Here is a 16,046-nt window from a genome sequence, read left to right on the forward strand (position 1 = left end):
ACTCATTACGTATCCATTTAGAAATGATTGTAATGTCAAATAGATTTCAACGTATACATACATCTTACACAATAATATCATTTATTACTTTTAATAATATGATCCCACATAAAAACAAACAATTGCTAAAAAAGAAAGAAGAAACATTTAACGCAACAAATGACTAAGATATATTATACCTGCTCTCACTTATATTTCTTTAAAAATATACATAGGAAGTATGAAAATAAATGCAATATAATTTGCATTTTATATTAAATTCTGTAATACGTTTTTATCTTTGAATGAATATTTTCATGAAGCAACAACATACAATTTATATTGAACATATAGCTAAAATTAATTATTATAAAAATATTGATCTAAAACAAAATAATAACAATTTCGTTATAAATTTGTTTTTGTTTATATGTCCTTGAGAACCAAAATTCTATTGCTTCAAGAAGAAAATAAACATGAAATATAACCCTGATATAAATAATATTTCATAATACTCCAGAAAAATATATGGCCGTTTATTACCAGACTATAGGATAAATCCAGAATTTTGTTCCCCAAAGTAAGATCCCATATAATTAGTATTCTTATAACTGTTCTTAAGTATATGAATTGAGAAATCTGTATATGTCAATATATAATAGCATTTACAGCAAATAGAAGCAATTTCTGCATCCAAATTATGTGTAAAAATATAATTTATTCCTCTTTTTCTCAAAGGAACAACAAAAGGAACCCTTTAGTAAAAAGCAGTTGATCTCACTATAGCAACAAGAGCTCATTGATCTGCAAACATTCATAATGTTTCAGATCTTAACTCTTATTATAGTTTCAAGATTACCTACAGCAAGAATTTGTATGCAAGAATCTGCTTATATTTGCCAGTGTATTTAGGGAAGTATGGCGATATTGTTATATTATTATTGTGAATTGTTATCATGTTCACAAAATGTTTAAAAGTTGAATAATATCATTTAACAATGGACAAGATTATTGTCTATATATGTATAGTTGCTACAAAATCTCTTTTAATGATTAAATCACTTTTTCTACTTATGGATATTACAGCTTGTCTTCTAACTAAAGTATAAATAAAAGATCATATTTTGCAAAGATTATATGAACATACTTGGATGGTAGAATTATTTTTTTAACAGCATAAACATATAAAACCTCTTTTCACGTAAAGCTGTATTATGCAGGTAAACTTGTTGTTACCTATTATAAATAAAATCTGCTAAATTGTCGGGCTTAGATTGCACAGTATTTAAAACTTTTCTCGTATGTAAACGTAGACTTGAATCATATCGTGTTTTATTCAAATATAATTACTTATTTTAATACTTTTAAAGAAAATCTAATAAAAACATGAATAATATATAATAGATTTAGTTTATCTGATCAAAATTTTAGAATTAGTATGAGGACGGCGTGAAAATGGATAAAAATATATAAACTACAAATTTCTATTGCATTTGAATTCTTTGTAAATAACAAATATAATAGATAATAATCGTAAAACTATATAAATTACATAAATTTTATATTTTCTATATTTTGCTTTTCTACTTGTTGTAGATTGCAAAAATAAATAATTCATATTTAATAAATATATGATGTGTCTAATAATTACATTGGAACCCTGTATTTAGTGTGAAAAATGTAATTTAAATAAAACTTATCAAGTAATAATTTTTTATAGATAATACCGTTGATTTAATGCACATAGTTCCTGCATAGTACTTAGTGAAAGAAAGCAGATAGACGCTTTTTAAGTTAAGTTGTGTTATCTATGTCCATACAAACTCTGAGTACAAATTATATGTACACATGTTATTATTATGAATTTAATTGTGGATTACGCATTTTGCTAAAACTGAGACTGTCTGTTTGATTCCTAAAATATTATGTATCTTTAAGATTAGAGATATTATCGTAGTCAATTTATTTATTTTTTTTTCCTTTCTTTTCTTTTTTTCTTTTTTTTTTGTTTTTTGTTTTTTGTTTTTTTAATATTGCATGATACTTGGTGTTAACATTTTATCATCTAGAAGAATTGTGTACATCTCACAATCATTTCACTTTGCGTATTATTTTAACATTTTTATTAGCCAAATTTTTATTCATGATTGTTGAAAATGTTCAGTTATTTGGTCGCAATGACTCATTAACAATATTATGTAATATCCTAAAAATGGCAATATATCATAACTAAATACTTCTGCATGTGTGTAAAATAATTATTAATCACAGAAGCATGAAAACTAACATTGTATGTATCACACATTTCACCTCTCAAGGCAAAGTGACCATTCTCCGATAGTATGCAAATATTCTCTATAATATGTATATCGCGTAATAATAGTTAAAGAATATCTAATCTAAATTGTACTATATTGCTTATATGGAAAGAAACTAGATAATAATTCTATTCTAAAGGTACAAATTCGTAATCTTAACGAATATCGTGAAAAAGCGTACAAGGAAAATATATTGCATTTATTCAGTTACATGCACTTTTGTTTTTTTAATATCAAAGAAAATAACATTCATATGAATGATATATTAAACAATAATACTCTATATAATGGTAGTAACTTTGGAATATTTGCATATAACCGATATAACTAATTGTACAGGTCACATGTTAAGACTACTATTTGCAAACTTTACGTGTAGTTTGCATTTGTTAAAATATTATTGAATAACACTGCAAGGATGGTATTCATATAAATCAGCAGCTTTACCTCCTTATTCCATTGCTTTAATGTGTAATACAGACTTAAAATCTGCATATTCCTTATTATACAAACGCGATTGTTTAATTCTAAATATACATATGTGCGTGCACATATTTTTGGGAATTCATCACCGAGCAATTTTTTTGTACAATACAATATCTTTCTCTAACTTCACATAGATATATCCAATAGTAGGTACACTTTTGTATTAATGTAAGCGCTATTTATTCAAGAAACATTGCAAACGGTTTAATGCAATGCGCAATTATCAAATTCATTTCTCTCATACATTCTTACATTATCCGATATAATAAATTATCTCCTTGTCTCTCAATAATTAAAATCCAACAAATCTTCCTCATTTCAATATATTATTCCATGTCGGATATTGGACATGTTTAAAAAATGAAGTAAACGTTATCCAAATGCATGTCACAATATCTTACCAGAAAAGTGTAAGTCCATATACAAATCATTAGCTGCAATCTATAGAAGAGAATTTCATTGTGTCTTCTTTGTATATTCCTCTTGAAAAAAGTTTCAAAATACCGTTATTAACAGTTAATATCAACAATTGATATTCCTCAACAGTGTAATGGATTAATGGTAACACATTAGTCAACCTAATGTGTTAATCGCCTATTTCATATAGTCTCTTGACTATTCACTGACTGAGAACTGCGTGATGTTTTCCGATTCATTGGCTCCAAATAAGCGGCGGGTGCCCATCCCTCAACGCCTGTCCCTATGAGTTTAACAAACCACCAACCTGCGCAACCAACTTTCAGAAGTTCTAAATTGTCACCTTCATGCATAGTGACTTCAGATTGCCCAACAGCGCAATAATCTGCTAATGCTACATATCTTCCACCCTAATGGCAAAGAAATAGTTTCTATCATATATACCACGTATCTTGATTTTAAAGCTAACCATATATTTTATTAAAATTAGAATAATAAACTTACAGGCGCTGGACCAGGACTGTCACCAAAAGCATCTTCATCGTCAGTATTACTATTTTCTGAACTCCAAGCGACATCATCTTCCGTTGACTGAGACACATCTGTTATATGTGAAATAACGCTATTGCCATCCACTGAAAGTGTGCGTAAAGATCCTGAAACACTATTTTGAGCTTCCCAAGAGATTGTTTGGCGTAAAGGTCTAAAAATAACAAGCAAATAAAGAATTAAATGAACTCAATAAGAATTTAAACAATTTTATGTGATTAATACTTGTGATTAGATTTTCCAAGCGCCGAATTTTGTTTTCCTTTAAGTTCAGCTAATTGAGACATCAAAACACCTTTGATTTGTTTTACCCAAGATTGCTTGACGTCTATACTAGGTGCTTGTATTGTATGAACCTCAGCTCTACCTTGGAGCCAAATTTCAAATCGTCTTGCATCACCTTTTACTGACTCTGTCAAACCAATCTGAGACATCTATATCAAAAATTAATTGTTACATCCACTTCAAAATTCGAAAAATAAAAATTATATCGTCATACCTTCAAGTATCTTTTGAAATGATAAGTAGCTTTATTGTGTGCTTGAGGCTTGCTATGCTTACAAAATATAAGCGCTTTTTCATATAAGAATATATGTCGTTGTGATGGTTTTAATCTTAAAAGATTAAGTTCACGTTTACTGCTACTCCAAACACTAAATGAACCTTGCAATAAAAGTTCACCCTGTGCACTTAAATCGCCCTGAAGATAAAATAAAATAAAAAGTGAATAAATAGGAAGTAAAAATCAAATAAAAATAATTAAACGATTAAAATTTAATATATACTTACACCAAACCCGGTAATGGCGGTTTGATGCATGCTATCGTTAACACATTTTAATACAACCAACATACAGTCTATAGCTTCCTGCAATTCTGTGCAACATGATGGTTCATCGCTATACTTTAACAAATCTTTCAATAACAGTTGATACTTAGTAATTCTTTGAACAGGCTTTAGAAGATAAGCTGCAAGTGGAAGTTTGTGACCAAGTCTTTGCTGACACGCTGCTAAAAATTGTGGTTCATTCTGTATCTGCTCGCGTAATCTTTCTGATCTTGGAATATTTTGACAGTAATAACTATACAGCCTGAAGAATATCTCTCTCTAAAAAATTATTTATACATTCTAATAATCTAATTTAACATTTTTCTATTCTTTATCAATTTTACAGTAATGATTATCATCGATCATCGATTCATACCCTTTGAACAAAACAAAGAGCAACAAGCTCAGTATTTGAAATACAGTTTTCCAGATCCCTCAAAAACGTCTCCCCATGAAAAATGCAAATTTCCTCTAAATTCCCAAATAATACATCGGCTTTGCCAACTAGTGCTCCTGGTATTAGATGAGCCATTGCTTCATTCGTTAACTCTATTTTATAACCTTTAATAATCGAACCTAATTCAGCAACATAAATCCGCTCTGTATCAACAAGTTCTGCTAAAACATGACCCCGTTTTAAACGCAAAGCTTCTATATCCCTTGGTTCACTTTCTGGCGATGAAGATTCTCCTTCTATAGGGCTCATTTCCATCTTAAAAATAGATTTTTATATTAAATGTGAAAATATTTATTAATCTAGATGTTTGGAAATCTTTAAAAATTTATTTACCTTTGGCATTGTATTAGCTTTCTTCAAGATTCTACCAGGTTTTACTATTTGAGGCAGTGATTGTAACGGCTTTACTGGTTCTGGTGTTACGGTTTGAACTGGTCTTGTTGGTTTAATTAATTGTTGCTTGAGTGCCATAATTCTTTTATCGCACATCAAAGACACATCTTCTATTCTTTGTAAAACCTTACACAATGAATATTTACTTGAATAAAAATATTTCGTTTTGTCTAGGTAAAATGAATCGTGAAAAGAGAGAGAGAGAGAGAGAGAGAGAGAGAGAGAGAGAGAGAGAGAAAGAAAAGGAAAAATAAACAAGAAACAAATTCAAACCTGAGTAATAAGTGCTTTAGTTTCTGGCATGACAGAATCTTGGAAAATACACCTAGGATGATGAAATTCTTCTGCAGCTTCTATTAATTGTTGTAATTCTTGAAGAGCTTGGTCTGGAGGTGTTGTGCTGTTTTGTGATGCAAGCAATTCTATACCACGTGTACACCAAGTATTAGCCTAAATAAAAATAAAGTACATAAATAAATATATATTTATATAAATAAAATACGAAATATGATCAATATACGAAATAATTCAAAATTTCTAATAAATAGTATAAGTGAGAATATTACCTTATCTATGCGCTCCATGAGTTCTCTGCATTTTGTTAACATATGCAACCGCCTTTCTAATCGTTGACTAAGGATAGTACAAATCCTCTGGAGCTCCACGCATTTGGGTTCTACAACATCTGCAGGACACTGATGTCTTCCAGATAACAATTGTTGACCTGCAGATATCACTTCCTCAGCACGATCTATGTCTCCCTATAAGTATATATAATTATACTTATATGCAACTTAAATTATTAAGACAATAGAACTACAAGCAATCATATTTTTGAAAAGTTCTCTTTTAAAAATCTAATAAAATTTTTATAAAGAGATAGACTATTATATACGTGCAGTGCAAAGTGAAAAATAATAGTTATCATTCTCAAAAAATATCATGCCAATATACGGCATGAATCAAATCCCTATTTCTCGTTTCTTTTTTTTTTTTTTTTTTTTTTCTTTTTTCTTTTAACATAAGAACATAAATATACTATATAACGATATATGTATATTAAAGGATAGAGATTTAATTCATTAAAGCCGGTAAATACTTGGTAAAATAAAAAAGATTTGATTTAGATTTAAGTATATATCAATAGACATAAAATTTATAAATGTAGATACTAAATTACAGATAGGAATATTTTAAAATGTAAATTCTATCACAGAATACATGTATTTTGTTAAGTGGATTGCTTACCAAGACCCAAATCCACATGGTATGCAACAAATAGGACTATCGACAAAATGAGGAAAGCGGTGCAGAGTAACATTTTGTGCATGATGTGCATTATATATGTTACTGCTTGTGAAATTATCCAAACCAGAATATTTTATATTACTAACACATTAAAAAAAAAAAATATTTATTATATGAACTCCACTTTTATGAATTAAATTATACTGGTTTGGATCGCTCAATGCTTCATGTGCAACATATATGATTTTAAATGTACAACTATTAACATAATATGATTGTTTTCTTTCTTTTTCTCTCTTTTTTTTTTTTTTCATTTTTCCTCTTTTAATTTAATGTTATACGAATCTAACTTTTCTGTGTTTCAATTTTGAAATATCTCTTCCATACATATGTACATATATGTATATATGTATATAATATATACACGAAACATAAAAGTGACAAATTTTCAAATGGTATTGTTTACCAAAAATCTTATTCAAGTTGAAAGCCTCCTCAGTGTAGCTGTTTTATTCAATATTTGACTTATATATTTTTCCAATAAAGCAGTTAATAACGCACAACAAACTGTAATTAACATACTCACCCTGCATATTCTTTGAAATGCTGATGTATCACAGAGCAATTGTTCAACTCTTGCTTGAGTCTCCCCAACTTCTGTCATTTCTTCGACAGTTTTTAAATGTTGATCTAATGTGGTTTGTAGTTCTCTAAAGTCTTGTTCGAACTGTCTCAAGGCTAGACAATGTCTCAAACGTGAACTGTGATGAGACCAAAATAGATCAAATGTACGTTCGGTTTCTTCCAGTTGCACAAGTAATCTGTATAGAAAGCAAAAAAGGAAGCACCTATATAAATATATAAAAAATTGAATTTTGTTGGATTTATTATTTTTACCTTTCTACTGCTGCAACATTTCCTAATCTATCTGGTGTACCTTTGCCAGTTAATTGTCGTACACTATCTAAAAGAGCCTCTCCATGTCTAGCGGCACTAAGAATTTCTTCTTTCAATTCATTATATTCTGCTTGCTGTTGAGATAATAAAGTTGTAGTAGCAATCGTATTATTAGGAAATTCTATTTCAGCTAAACGCCGAGTAAAAGAATCCAATGCAAGTGATACATCTTGTGTCATTGATGAGAATTTTTCTAAACTCTATAAATTAGAAATAAAAAAAAAATTATTAAAAACATATTATAATCGTAGTTATTTACAAACAACTAAAAATGCAAAAAGTATTCTGGAAGATATATTTACAATTCTATTTTGTATCCAAGTATGATGACAGTATGATAAATTCCCACCTAGTTGTTCAGTAAGTTGATCTTTATCTACAAATTCATAGAGTTCGGCAACATTTGCTAAAAATATAACTCGAAATTTAAAGTCTTCTCTGAACAATTTATTTGACACTTCTGATATAGCTTTTTGTAAAAAACCAGCTGGTCGCAAAACATATGCTACATGTACCAATCCAGGGAAAAATCCCTAACATGCAAACAAAAGAAAACAATTAAATGTTTTATTTTAACAAAGATATTAAATATAACAATATTAACAAATTAATACTTACAGAAATTTTCAACAGGACTGTTTTGACTGAATTCCATTTATCATTTCTTCTATCGATAATTAAATGGAATCCAAGATCAGCTTCTTGTAAACTGAAAAATATTAATTTCATTATATACTCAAAAATAATACTCTCTTTCTCTTTTTATTTATTGTTTGTTACATATTTGCAATAATTGTAAAAAATTGATTCTTACGTTGGCACTGAAGTGAGATATAGCATGAGACGCTGATAATCCAAATCAGTCAAATTATGGAAGCTACCATTATCAGGAAAGGTAATTATTGGACACCCTTCTTTAGTCTTTCCGCCTATGTATGAACAGAAAGAAATGAATAATTCCATAAGATACAGAAAATAAATAAATTAAATATTACAGTTAATTATTGATCAATTATTTATGTTAAATAAAAAGTTGATCTTTATTTACCAGCAATTATAGCATATTGTGGTTGAAGAAGGTCTGCAACATCTCGAACTGCAAGATCCCCATTCTCTATTTCGCCAGTCATACTCTCAACATCTTCTACAAAAATAATAAAAGTAATTATATATATATATATATATATATAATTTAGTAATTTCTAACGATATCATTCTAACATATTACATATAGACATTTTATTTAAAATTCTAATTATTTAATTCTGGCATTGTACACATTTTATATTAATTATTAGAAAAGTCAACTTAATTATTTAACGTTTTATCCTTTAAAAAAAAACTTACAATAATCATTGTAACATAAAAATAGTATAAAGTTAATTAAATGTAAATACATGTGTATATAATTTCATAGCAATAATGTTTTTTATCATTTTTACTGACAATAGTACAGTATGCACTTCACTATAAATCTGCACATCAGAACTGTGAGAGTAGTGTCTGATCCTAGATTGCACTCATATGACCTTGCAGAACCCAACCAGTTGAAACAGTTCCCTGCTGTACCCACAATATTGCTAATATAACTGTATATTAAGAGGCTCTCAAACATGATGAATTTTAGAAATTTGATGTCTGTTAATATTCAAGATATATTTCGTGAATAATTATTATAATATAATGTTTAACAATCTGTCCTTCATTATAATGTATAAACAATGTATACCATTAAGATGAACTTTAATAGTAATCAAGATATGTTCAAATATCATTAATTATAAAATGCTATATTTCTTTTTCTAAATTATTTCCTTTGCGTAAAGTAGATTAATAATAAAATTTAATAAAAAAAATAATAATATTTTCAGTTATTTTAATGTTCTTTAAATTCTAGATACATTGAGAAACACTGATCATCTGGATGGTAATATATTTCTGGAATCTGAAATATGAGAAATCCTCTAATGTATTAAAAATATTTATCATAATTTCACTTTAATATAATTTAACTTTCCTTAAATGATATATTTCAAAATAGAAAAAGAAAAAACATTCTTAGATCATCTATTAAACATTTATTATTAAACATATGATATATATGAAATTTTCGTTTATTAAGTATATTATTAAATAATATTTGAATAATATTTGTTTCTTAAAAATATCAAAATAATTTTTTTTTTTTTTACACATCAATATATATAGTAATTATACAAAACTTTGCATTTTTCACAAAAAATCACTCCTAATTATTAATAATCAAAAACAAAATAGTCTAGTCAATGAAAACTCACCATTTTACATAATTGTTATTCAATGATTTCCATTACTATCATGCACACTTCTTTTTTACAAATTAAAAATATTTTACATGCAATAAATTTATCATGGTATTTACATATTCTAATGTGTAAGGATAAAATTATTTTTTGTACAGGTATATTTTTCTTATATATATCTTTCAAACAAAAAGAATTAAATTTGCAATAATTTCAATACTTTTAAACAGCATTTACTTTAGTTACCGCTATGGGTAATGTTGTCCTGTCTACTAATAAACCATCAGTAGTTATTTGATAACTAATATCATCCTGTGTTTTATTAACAGATGTTAAAAAGTAAGTGCCATTTTGTCCTACTGCTTCACTTGCAATTACTACAGGTAATATTGTACCATCCTCCGTCACTATTTCTGCTGACTCAGAATGTTTCTCAGGTACATCTTTTTTCTCAGTTTCAACTTTAATACTACTGTGAGTCTGCATAGGTTGTGATCTAACTAAAAATTCTAATTTTGCAAATTTAACTTGTGGAAATTGAACTTTCATAAATCTTCTAAATGTAGAATAACCCATGATTTTAATATCAGGTGAAACTTGTGTACAATACTGTGTATATAAATCGTGAACAGTTTTACGAGTAATATCTGGCGGAAGATGTAACGGAGCATTCTTAACAAGTTTAGTCTTTTGCTTTGCTTCCTGACATTCTATAAAATTTTTTAAGAACTCTGTAGCTATCTTATAAATATCCAGAGAAAATGTATTGTGTGGAACTTTTCCATGATTGCCATGAACTCTTGGAGTAACACCATGAGTTATTAAGTGCTTTCTAATTCTTTTTATTTGATAATGTGTACAATTTTCTAAATATAAAAAAGCATCTAAGCACACTCTTCTTCCTTGATATACATAATGAGCTCTTAATCTACGTCTTTCCGTATGCCTTGCAGTTTCATAAGGATTTGTTAAACATGCCATTGTTACACCCATCAAGTACATATCATGTTCAGCTTTCGTTAATTCTGCAATGTTTAATCTATGTCTATACACTGTTTCAGGATTTAGTCCCTTAAAACATTGATCGTCTTGACATTCACAACCACGCTTAAAACGTTCCAAAACTTGGGTAGGACTGTCCTCCAATTTCGTGGGATCATAATTTGAGTCTGCCTTTGTTTTCATTTTTGTCATATGTTTCTTTGACTTGGAAGTACTTGAAAGTCCTATTTGCTTTACCTATAGATGGAAAATATATTGTAATAAATACAGTTTCAATCAATAATAGTAATTTTTTATAAAATATAATTACCAGTTAAGATTATTTTTATATTTATTCTTACCACTTAAATAATTCTAAATCAATTTATCATTTTAAATAAAAATAATCTCTATTATTTACCTTATTTTTTGCTTCAACTTCCTTTACATGTTTATCACTATTTACACACTTCACTACCTGACTTTGGTACGTCAAAGCAGATTCTCCTGTATCCATATCCGTTACCTCAGTTCTTCTTTTTGATACAGCAAATATTATTTTCTGCTATAGCATCAAAACAATAATAAAATAGTATTATGATTTCATAAAGAAATATTTTTAATTCAATAAGAATAAATTGTATACAAGTAAAATACGCATGTTCTTATCGTTAAAATGAAAAAGAATATTATGTGTATCAACTCGTGCACGAATGATTTCATTTAAAACCTGTCAAAATTTCCTAAACAAAACGTGTTTGAAATCAACGTGCAAGAAGGTCGAATATCGCTTGTCACACTTTTGTCTTAATAATTTTCATCTTCGTAAAAACATGATAATTCGTGCCCTTACTTACCTTCAATCGTTCCTTTTTCCATATATCCCATTAATACGAATTCCATTAATATCGATAACACACAATATCAAGAGATTCCCCTCTATAAAACACCATTTAAATGAAATTTTCGCTTAATGTTCTCGACGTTACGAGGCAGTACATTCGACGATATGGCGAATGTTCGCTCGTACGCCACATAGAGGGGGAACAAACTACAGGATCGTATTCGTCGCTATTGGAGCCCAGGTATTCAAAATATTATAATATTCATCGAATAGAGGAATAGTATTTAAAAATAATTCGTCATGACGAACAAAGAGAAGAGAGATGGACGAAGGGAAAAAAAAACACTCACACACACACACACATTAAAAATAACAATAGCATGTAAAATTTTGTAGGATTAAATTTTAGTTTTTTTCTACGATCTAAACATAAAATAATTATAAATAGTCCGAGCGAGAAATTTCATATAAAATAAAAATCATTCTAGCGCGTATAAAGAACGAGGTAGTCAGAATAGACAGGGAAAGGGGTAGAGGGGGAGGGGAGGTGATCGATGCTAAGCACGTTGTTCTTTTTCTTTCTTCCTTTCTTCTTTCATCCTTTCTTCTTTCATTCTTTCTTTTATCTTTATACTTTTTATTTTGCATAAAAAAAAAAAGTTTCTTCGTACATATAAAGATACGAAATTAAGATGCAATTCCTTTTACGTTCGAACAATGTGCCATAATTATCCGGCTAATTGCTTTCAATAGTCCTACGTTTGCGTTATATAAGAGAGAAGAATCGTAGCAATTATTTTCTAATTGCCCATGACATATATATCTTTCCGTTGTAGATCGTGCGATCGTTGAAATAAATAAATTATTTATTTACTTTTTTTTTCTTTTTCCTTTTCTTGTTCACACGTAATTATCGCGTATATCAAATACGCGATAATTAAGAAAATTAATTGGATCAACGAAATGGCAATTATGATTACGATTATTTTCTTTTCTTTCGTTTCTTTTTATTTTTATTTTCATTCTTATTTTTATATGCACGTACTCGCTTATTACGTATTTGCCAAAGTGCGAATTAGCGTTAGATACAGCCCTGATATATATCGACTAAAAGGAATATAATGATGCAAGAGAGGAGAGAGGGGACAGGGGCGAGGGTATGACAGGGAATTGGAGAGGAGTAGAAGAGACGGGGGACTTGAGACCGCATGCACACTTCGCGGGAGTAAACACGTTCTCTCGTACGACGTTATACGTAAACGACAGTCCACAAATAACGCAGACGACGTACATTGACTTTAAGAAGAAAAGAAACGATCTAAGTTTGTGTGTGTGTGTATATATATATATATATATACATATACATATGTATGTATAATGTATATATACATTTATGAACAAACGCGGAGGAACAAGCAATGAAACAATCGTTCTTCTCGTTTACGAAAAAGAAAAAAGTATCCTGGCACGAGACCGATACACATTTTTAAATATAGCGCCATTCTTAAATGAATATCTTTCGTATTCCAGAGAGTCATCGGAAATAATAATTAAGGAAATAATTCGACCGGTCGGTCGGTCGTTCGTAACATTTTTCCCACGAATCGATATTTCCTTATCGCACCATGTTTCCTACTTATCATCATGTTGTCGTACATGTTATCTATGTATGTACACGTGCAGGTAAAAATAATACTAATAATTAAAAATAATTAATAGCGAAGGATAAGGATCGAGGAAACAGAGAGATTGGAACGAATTAAAGAGATTGAAACGTGGTAAATGACGTTAAATGTATTATTGTTTTTATGTAATACGTGTAAAAAGAAAACAAAACAAAATGAAAAAAAGAAAAGAATACTGCGAATAAATCGTGATAGAAAACCGGCTAACGATTCAAACCTGCGCATCTCGTCGAGCAATGCTGATGACAGGGACAGTTGCAGCTGTGCACAGATTTTCGACGGAGGATCATCTTGCCTCCACGACGGACGAACCCGCACGTCTCTTTCTTTCTTTCTCTGTTTTTTGTTTCTGTTACTATTACTGCCTTCTGCTGCTGATGCTACTGCCGCTACTGTTACTGTTGCTACTGTCGCTGTTGTGTCAGCAAAAACCGATTTTTGACGACGACAAATTCCGGTCGAATGTTGCGCCGACTTACGACGACAAAAGGAGGCTCTACAGGAGGTCTATACGAGGATACCGTTTTCTCTCATTTGATCGATAGGGAGGAGGCAACCGTGCGGGTAAAGGAACGTATGAACGAACGAACGAACGAACGAACGAATGAACGAACGAGAACAGTTAAAACACAAGAGGGGTGGTATGTCCTCTCGTACGCCCTTCTCGAACGATGCACCCGGTGTCGACGACTCTTTAGTTACGGCCTTGCAAACCTTTCTCTTCTTCTTCTTCTTCCTCTTCTTCTTCTTCTTCTTGTCCTCCCACAACCTTTCGCGCGTTTGCACTCACTCGAAAATCGATCGCCGATTGGCCAATCGCGCGATTCTCTCTTAACGATCTATATAACTTGTCTTTTAATTTCTTTTTTCTTCTCCGCTATTTTTTAATAGAGGGAAGATCGTAAAAAAAGAATGCGACGAAAAGCTCGTATTTCTTTCTTTCTCTCTCTCTCTCTCTTTCAATCTGTCTTTTTATGCACTCGGAAGAGATGATTACATCGTTCTTTCTCTTTCTATCTTTCTTTATTTGCGCATCGCTCATCCAACGAAGATGCACGGCGCCGCCATAACACCGCAATGGGAGCCGCGACCAATCAGGCGAAAGCTATGGCGCACGGCCCAAAGGTGGATAATGCCACGTGACTCGTGCAGCGTGTATCCCCGTGTTCAAATTTTGTTTCGTTTCGTTCAAATTTGTCTTTGATATTTATCTATAGAAAGTATCCATTATTTTCGTATAAAACTAATAGTTTATCTTCAGCATTATTTTATCGTATAAAACTAAATAATTGCTCGTACCTTGAATCAATTGTTTCTACAAGCTTTCTAAGGTTATGTTCCAATGGGTAACATTTGTTATTAACGTTGTTTGTAATCACTTACCTTTTAACCTCTAATCGGGTTTTAATCTTTCACTCGGCGAAAATTATTTATGTACTTACGAAAAAGAAGGTCGAAACATAAACGTACATAAATATACATACTATATACTTATCGGAATGTCACGAAATTATCTTCTAAAAAATTCATTATCGTTTCGTTCTTTTTACAATTGTGATTAAGCAAAGGCATACATTTTTAAAAACGTGACGTCGGCAATGATATATATATATATTTTTTTTCGTTAGAACTCGTTAATCTTTTATCGTACGGATACCTTGGCAAAATGTTAAAAACGATAATACGTTTTAACGTCTACGACTCTAAAGGAAAAGTAAAAGAAAAAAGTAAAAACAGGAATATAACGTTTTTGTAAAACGTCACATTTTTTTCTTTTTAATTCGATAATCACGTTGAAATCAATTTATCTCGATAATGAATAATATTTTTGACTGAATGATATGCGAATTGTGTGTGCATCTGTGTATGTACACGTATATAATAAATAATTCGAAAATGTTAAATTGAATTTAATATTTTCAAAGTATTATTTGGGCCATCGCTTTCGACAATCATGTACTCGTTAAGAAGCGAAAACAGAAATTAATGATCGAAGGTGTTCAGGATCGAAGAAGAATATCGTCGACGCCCCGACAACAAGAGACAGAGGGACAGAGAGAGAGAGAGAGAGAGAGAGAGAGAGAGAGAGAGAGAGAGAGAGAGAGAGAGAGAGAGAGAGAGAGAGAGAGAGAGAGAGAGAGAGAGAGAGAGAACCGGAGAAGGATAGGATATATGTAATATAGGAGTACAGAAGGGTTGACAATAAGTTAAAGACGAAGGGTAAGTAAAAATCGGTTTAAAGGGATGAGGAGGTGAGAGCTGAGAAGAGGATTTGGTAAGAACTCTTATAAAATTGTACTTTTTCGTCTGAAGGCAAGAAAGGGAACGTTCGTATCGTTCGCGACTCACCAGCCTCTAGAAGTTCGAGGTCCAGATTACCGCTCCTGCTACGGCTGATGCTACTACTTCCGCAGGCATTGCTATAAGCGGATCTGTGGGACTCCTCCATGGCGCGAGACGCACTACGCTTGAACTGTTCCAGGAAACTGTCTATCTGATTTTCAATGCTGCTCGGTGAGCTGGCCATCTCTTTCGGATATTGAACGTGGGCCGTGTCGTCGTTGACGGACGACGGGGAGGTTAGAAGATAGATAGATAGATGGGTGGATAAATGGATAGACA

General features: G+C 30.6%; 2 protein-coding genes across 9 annotated transcripts; both read right to left on the reverse strand.

Annotated features, from left to right (window-relative positions):
• Positions 1-253: 253 nt before the first annotated feature.
• Positions 254-15,951, reverse strand: LOC118449831 (guanine nucleotide exchange factor DBS). Of its 4 annotated transcripts, none has more exons than XM_035884918.2 (16): positions 15,774-15,951; positions 8,681-8,776; positions 8,447-8,561; positions 8,251-8,341; positions 7,935-8,165; positions 7,573-7,832; positions 7,262-7,496; positions 5,994-6,188; positions 5,701-5,877; positions 5,368-5,553; positions 4,954-5,289; positions 4,539-4,856; positions 4,249-4,449; positions 3,975-4,183; positions 3,705-3,903; positions 254-3,610 (listed from the first exon to the last, which is right to left on the reverse strand). In XM_035884918.2, exons 1-16 carry the CDS (start codon positions 15,949-15,951, stop codon positions 3,383-3,385), a joined length of 3,255 nt encoding a protein of 1,084 aa, XP_035740811.1. In that variant the 3' UTR covers positions 254-3,382. The 4 variants fall into 4 exon arrangements, with proteins under 4 accessions (XP_035740811.1, XP_085518924.1, XP_085518923.1 ...); XM_085662798.1 differs by lacking the exon at positions 15,774-15,951 and adding an exon at positions 14,139-15,402; XM_085662797.1 differs by lacking the exon at positions 15,774-15,951 and adding an exon at positions 11,753-11,891.
• On the reverse strand, positions 9,882-15,904 carry LOC118449837 (uncharacterized). Of its 5 annotated transcripts, none has more exons than XM_085662801.1 (3): positions 15,774-15,904; positions 11,317-11,457; positions 9,882-11,153 (listed from the first exon to the last, which is right to left on the reverse strand). In XM_085662801.1, exons 2-3 carry the CDS (start codon positions 11,410-11,412, stop codon positions 10,137-10,139), a joined length of 1,113 nt encoding a protein of 370 aa, XP_085518927.1. In that variant the 5' UTR covers positions 11,413-11,457; positions 15,774-15,904; the 3' UTR covers positions 9,882-10,136. The 5 variants fall into 5 exon arrangements, with proteins under 5 accessions (XP_085518927.1, XP_085518926.1, XP_035740841.1 ...); XM_085662800.1 differs by having other exon boundaries at positions 11,317-11,460; positions 15,774-15,894; XM_035884948.2 differs by lacking the exon at positions 15,774-15,904 and adding an exon at positions 11,753-11,891 and having other exon boundaries at positions 10,006-11,153.
• Positions 15,952-16,046: the final 95 nt, after the last annotated feature.

Source organism: Vespa mandarinia, chromosome 19, assembly GCF_050613455.1.
Source record: "Vespa mandarinia isolate Hongniang chromosome 19, ASM5061345v1, whole genome shotgun sequence".
NCBI lineage: Eukaryota > Metazoa > Arthropoda > Insecta > Hymenoptera > Vespidae > Vespa > Vespa mandarinia.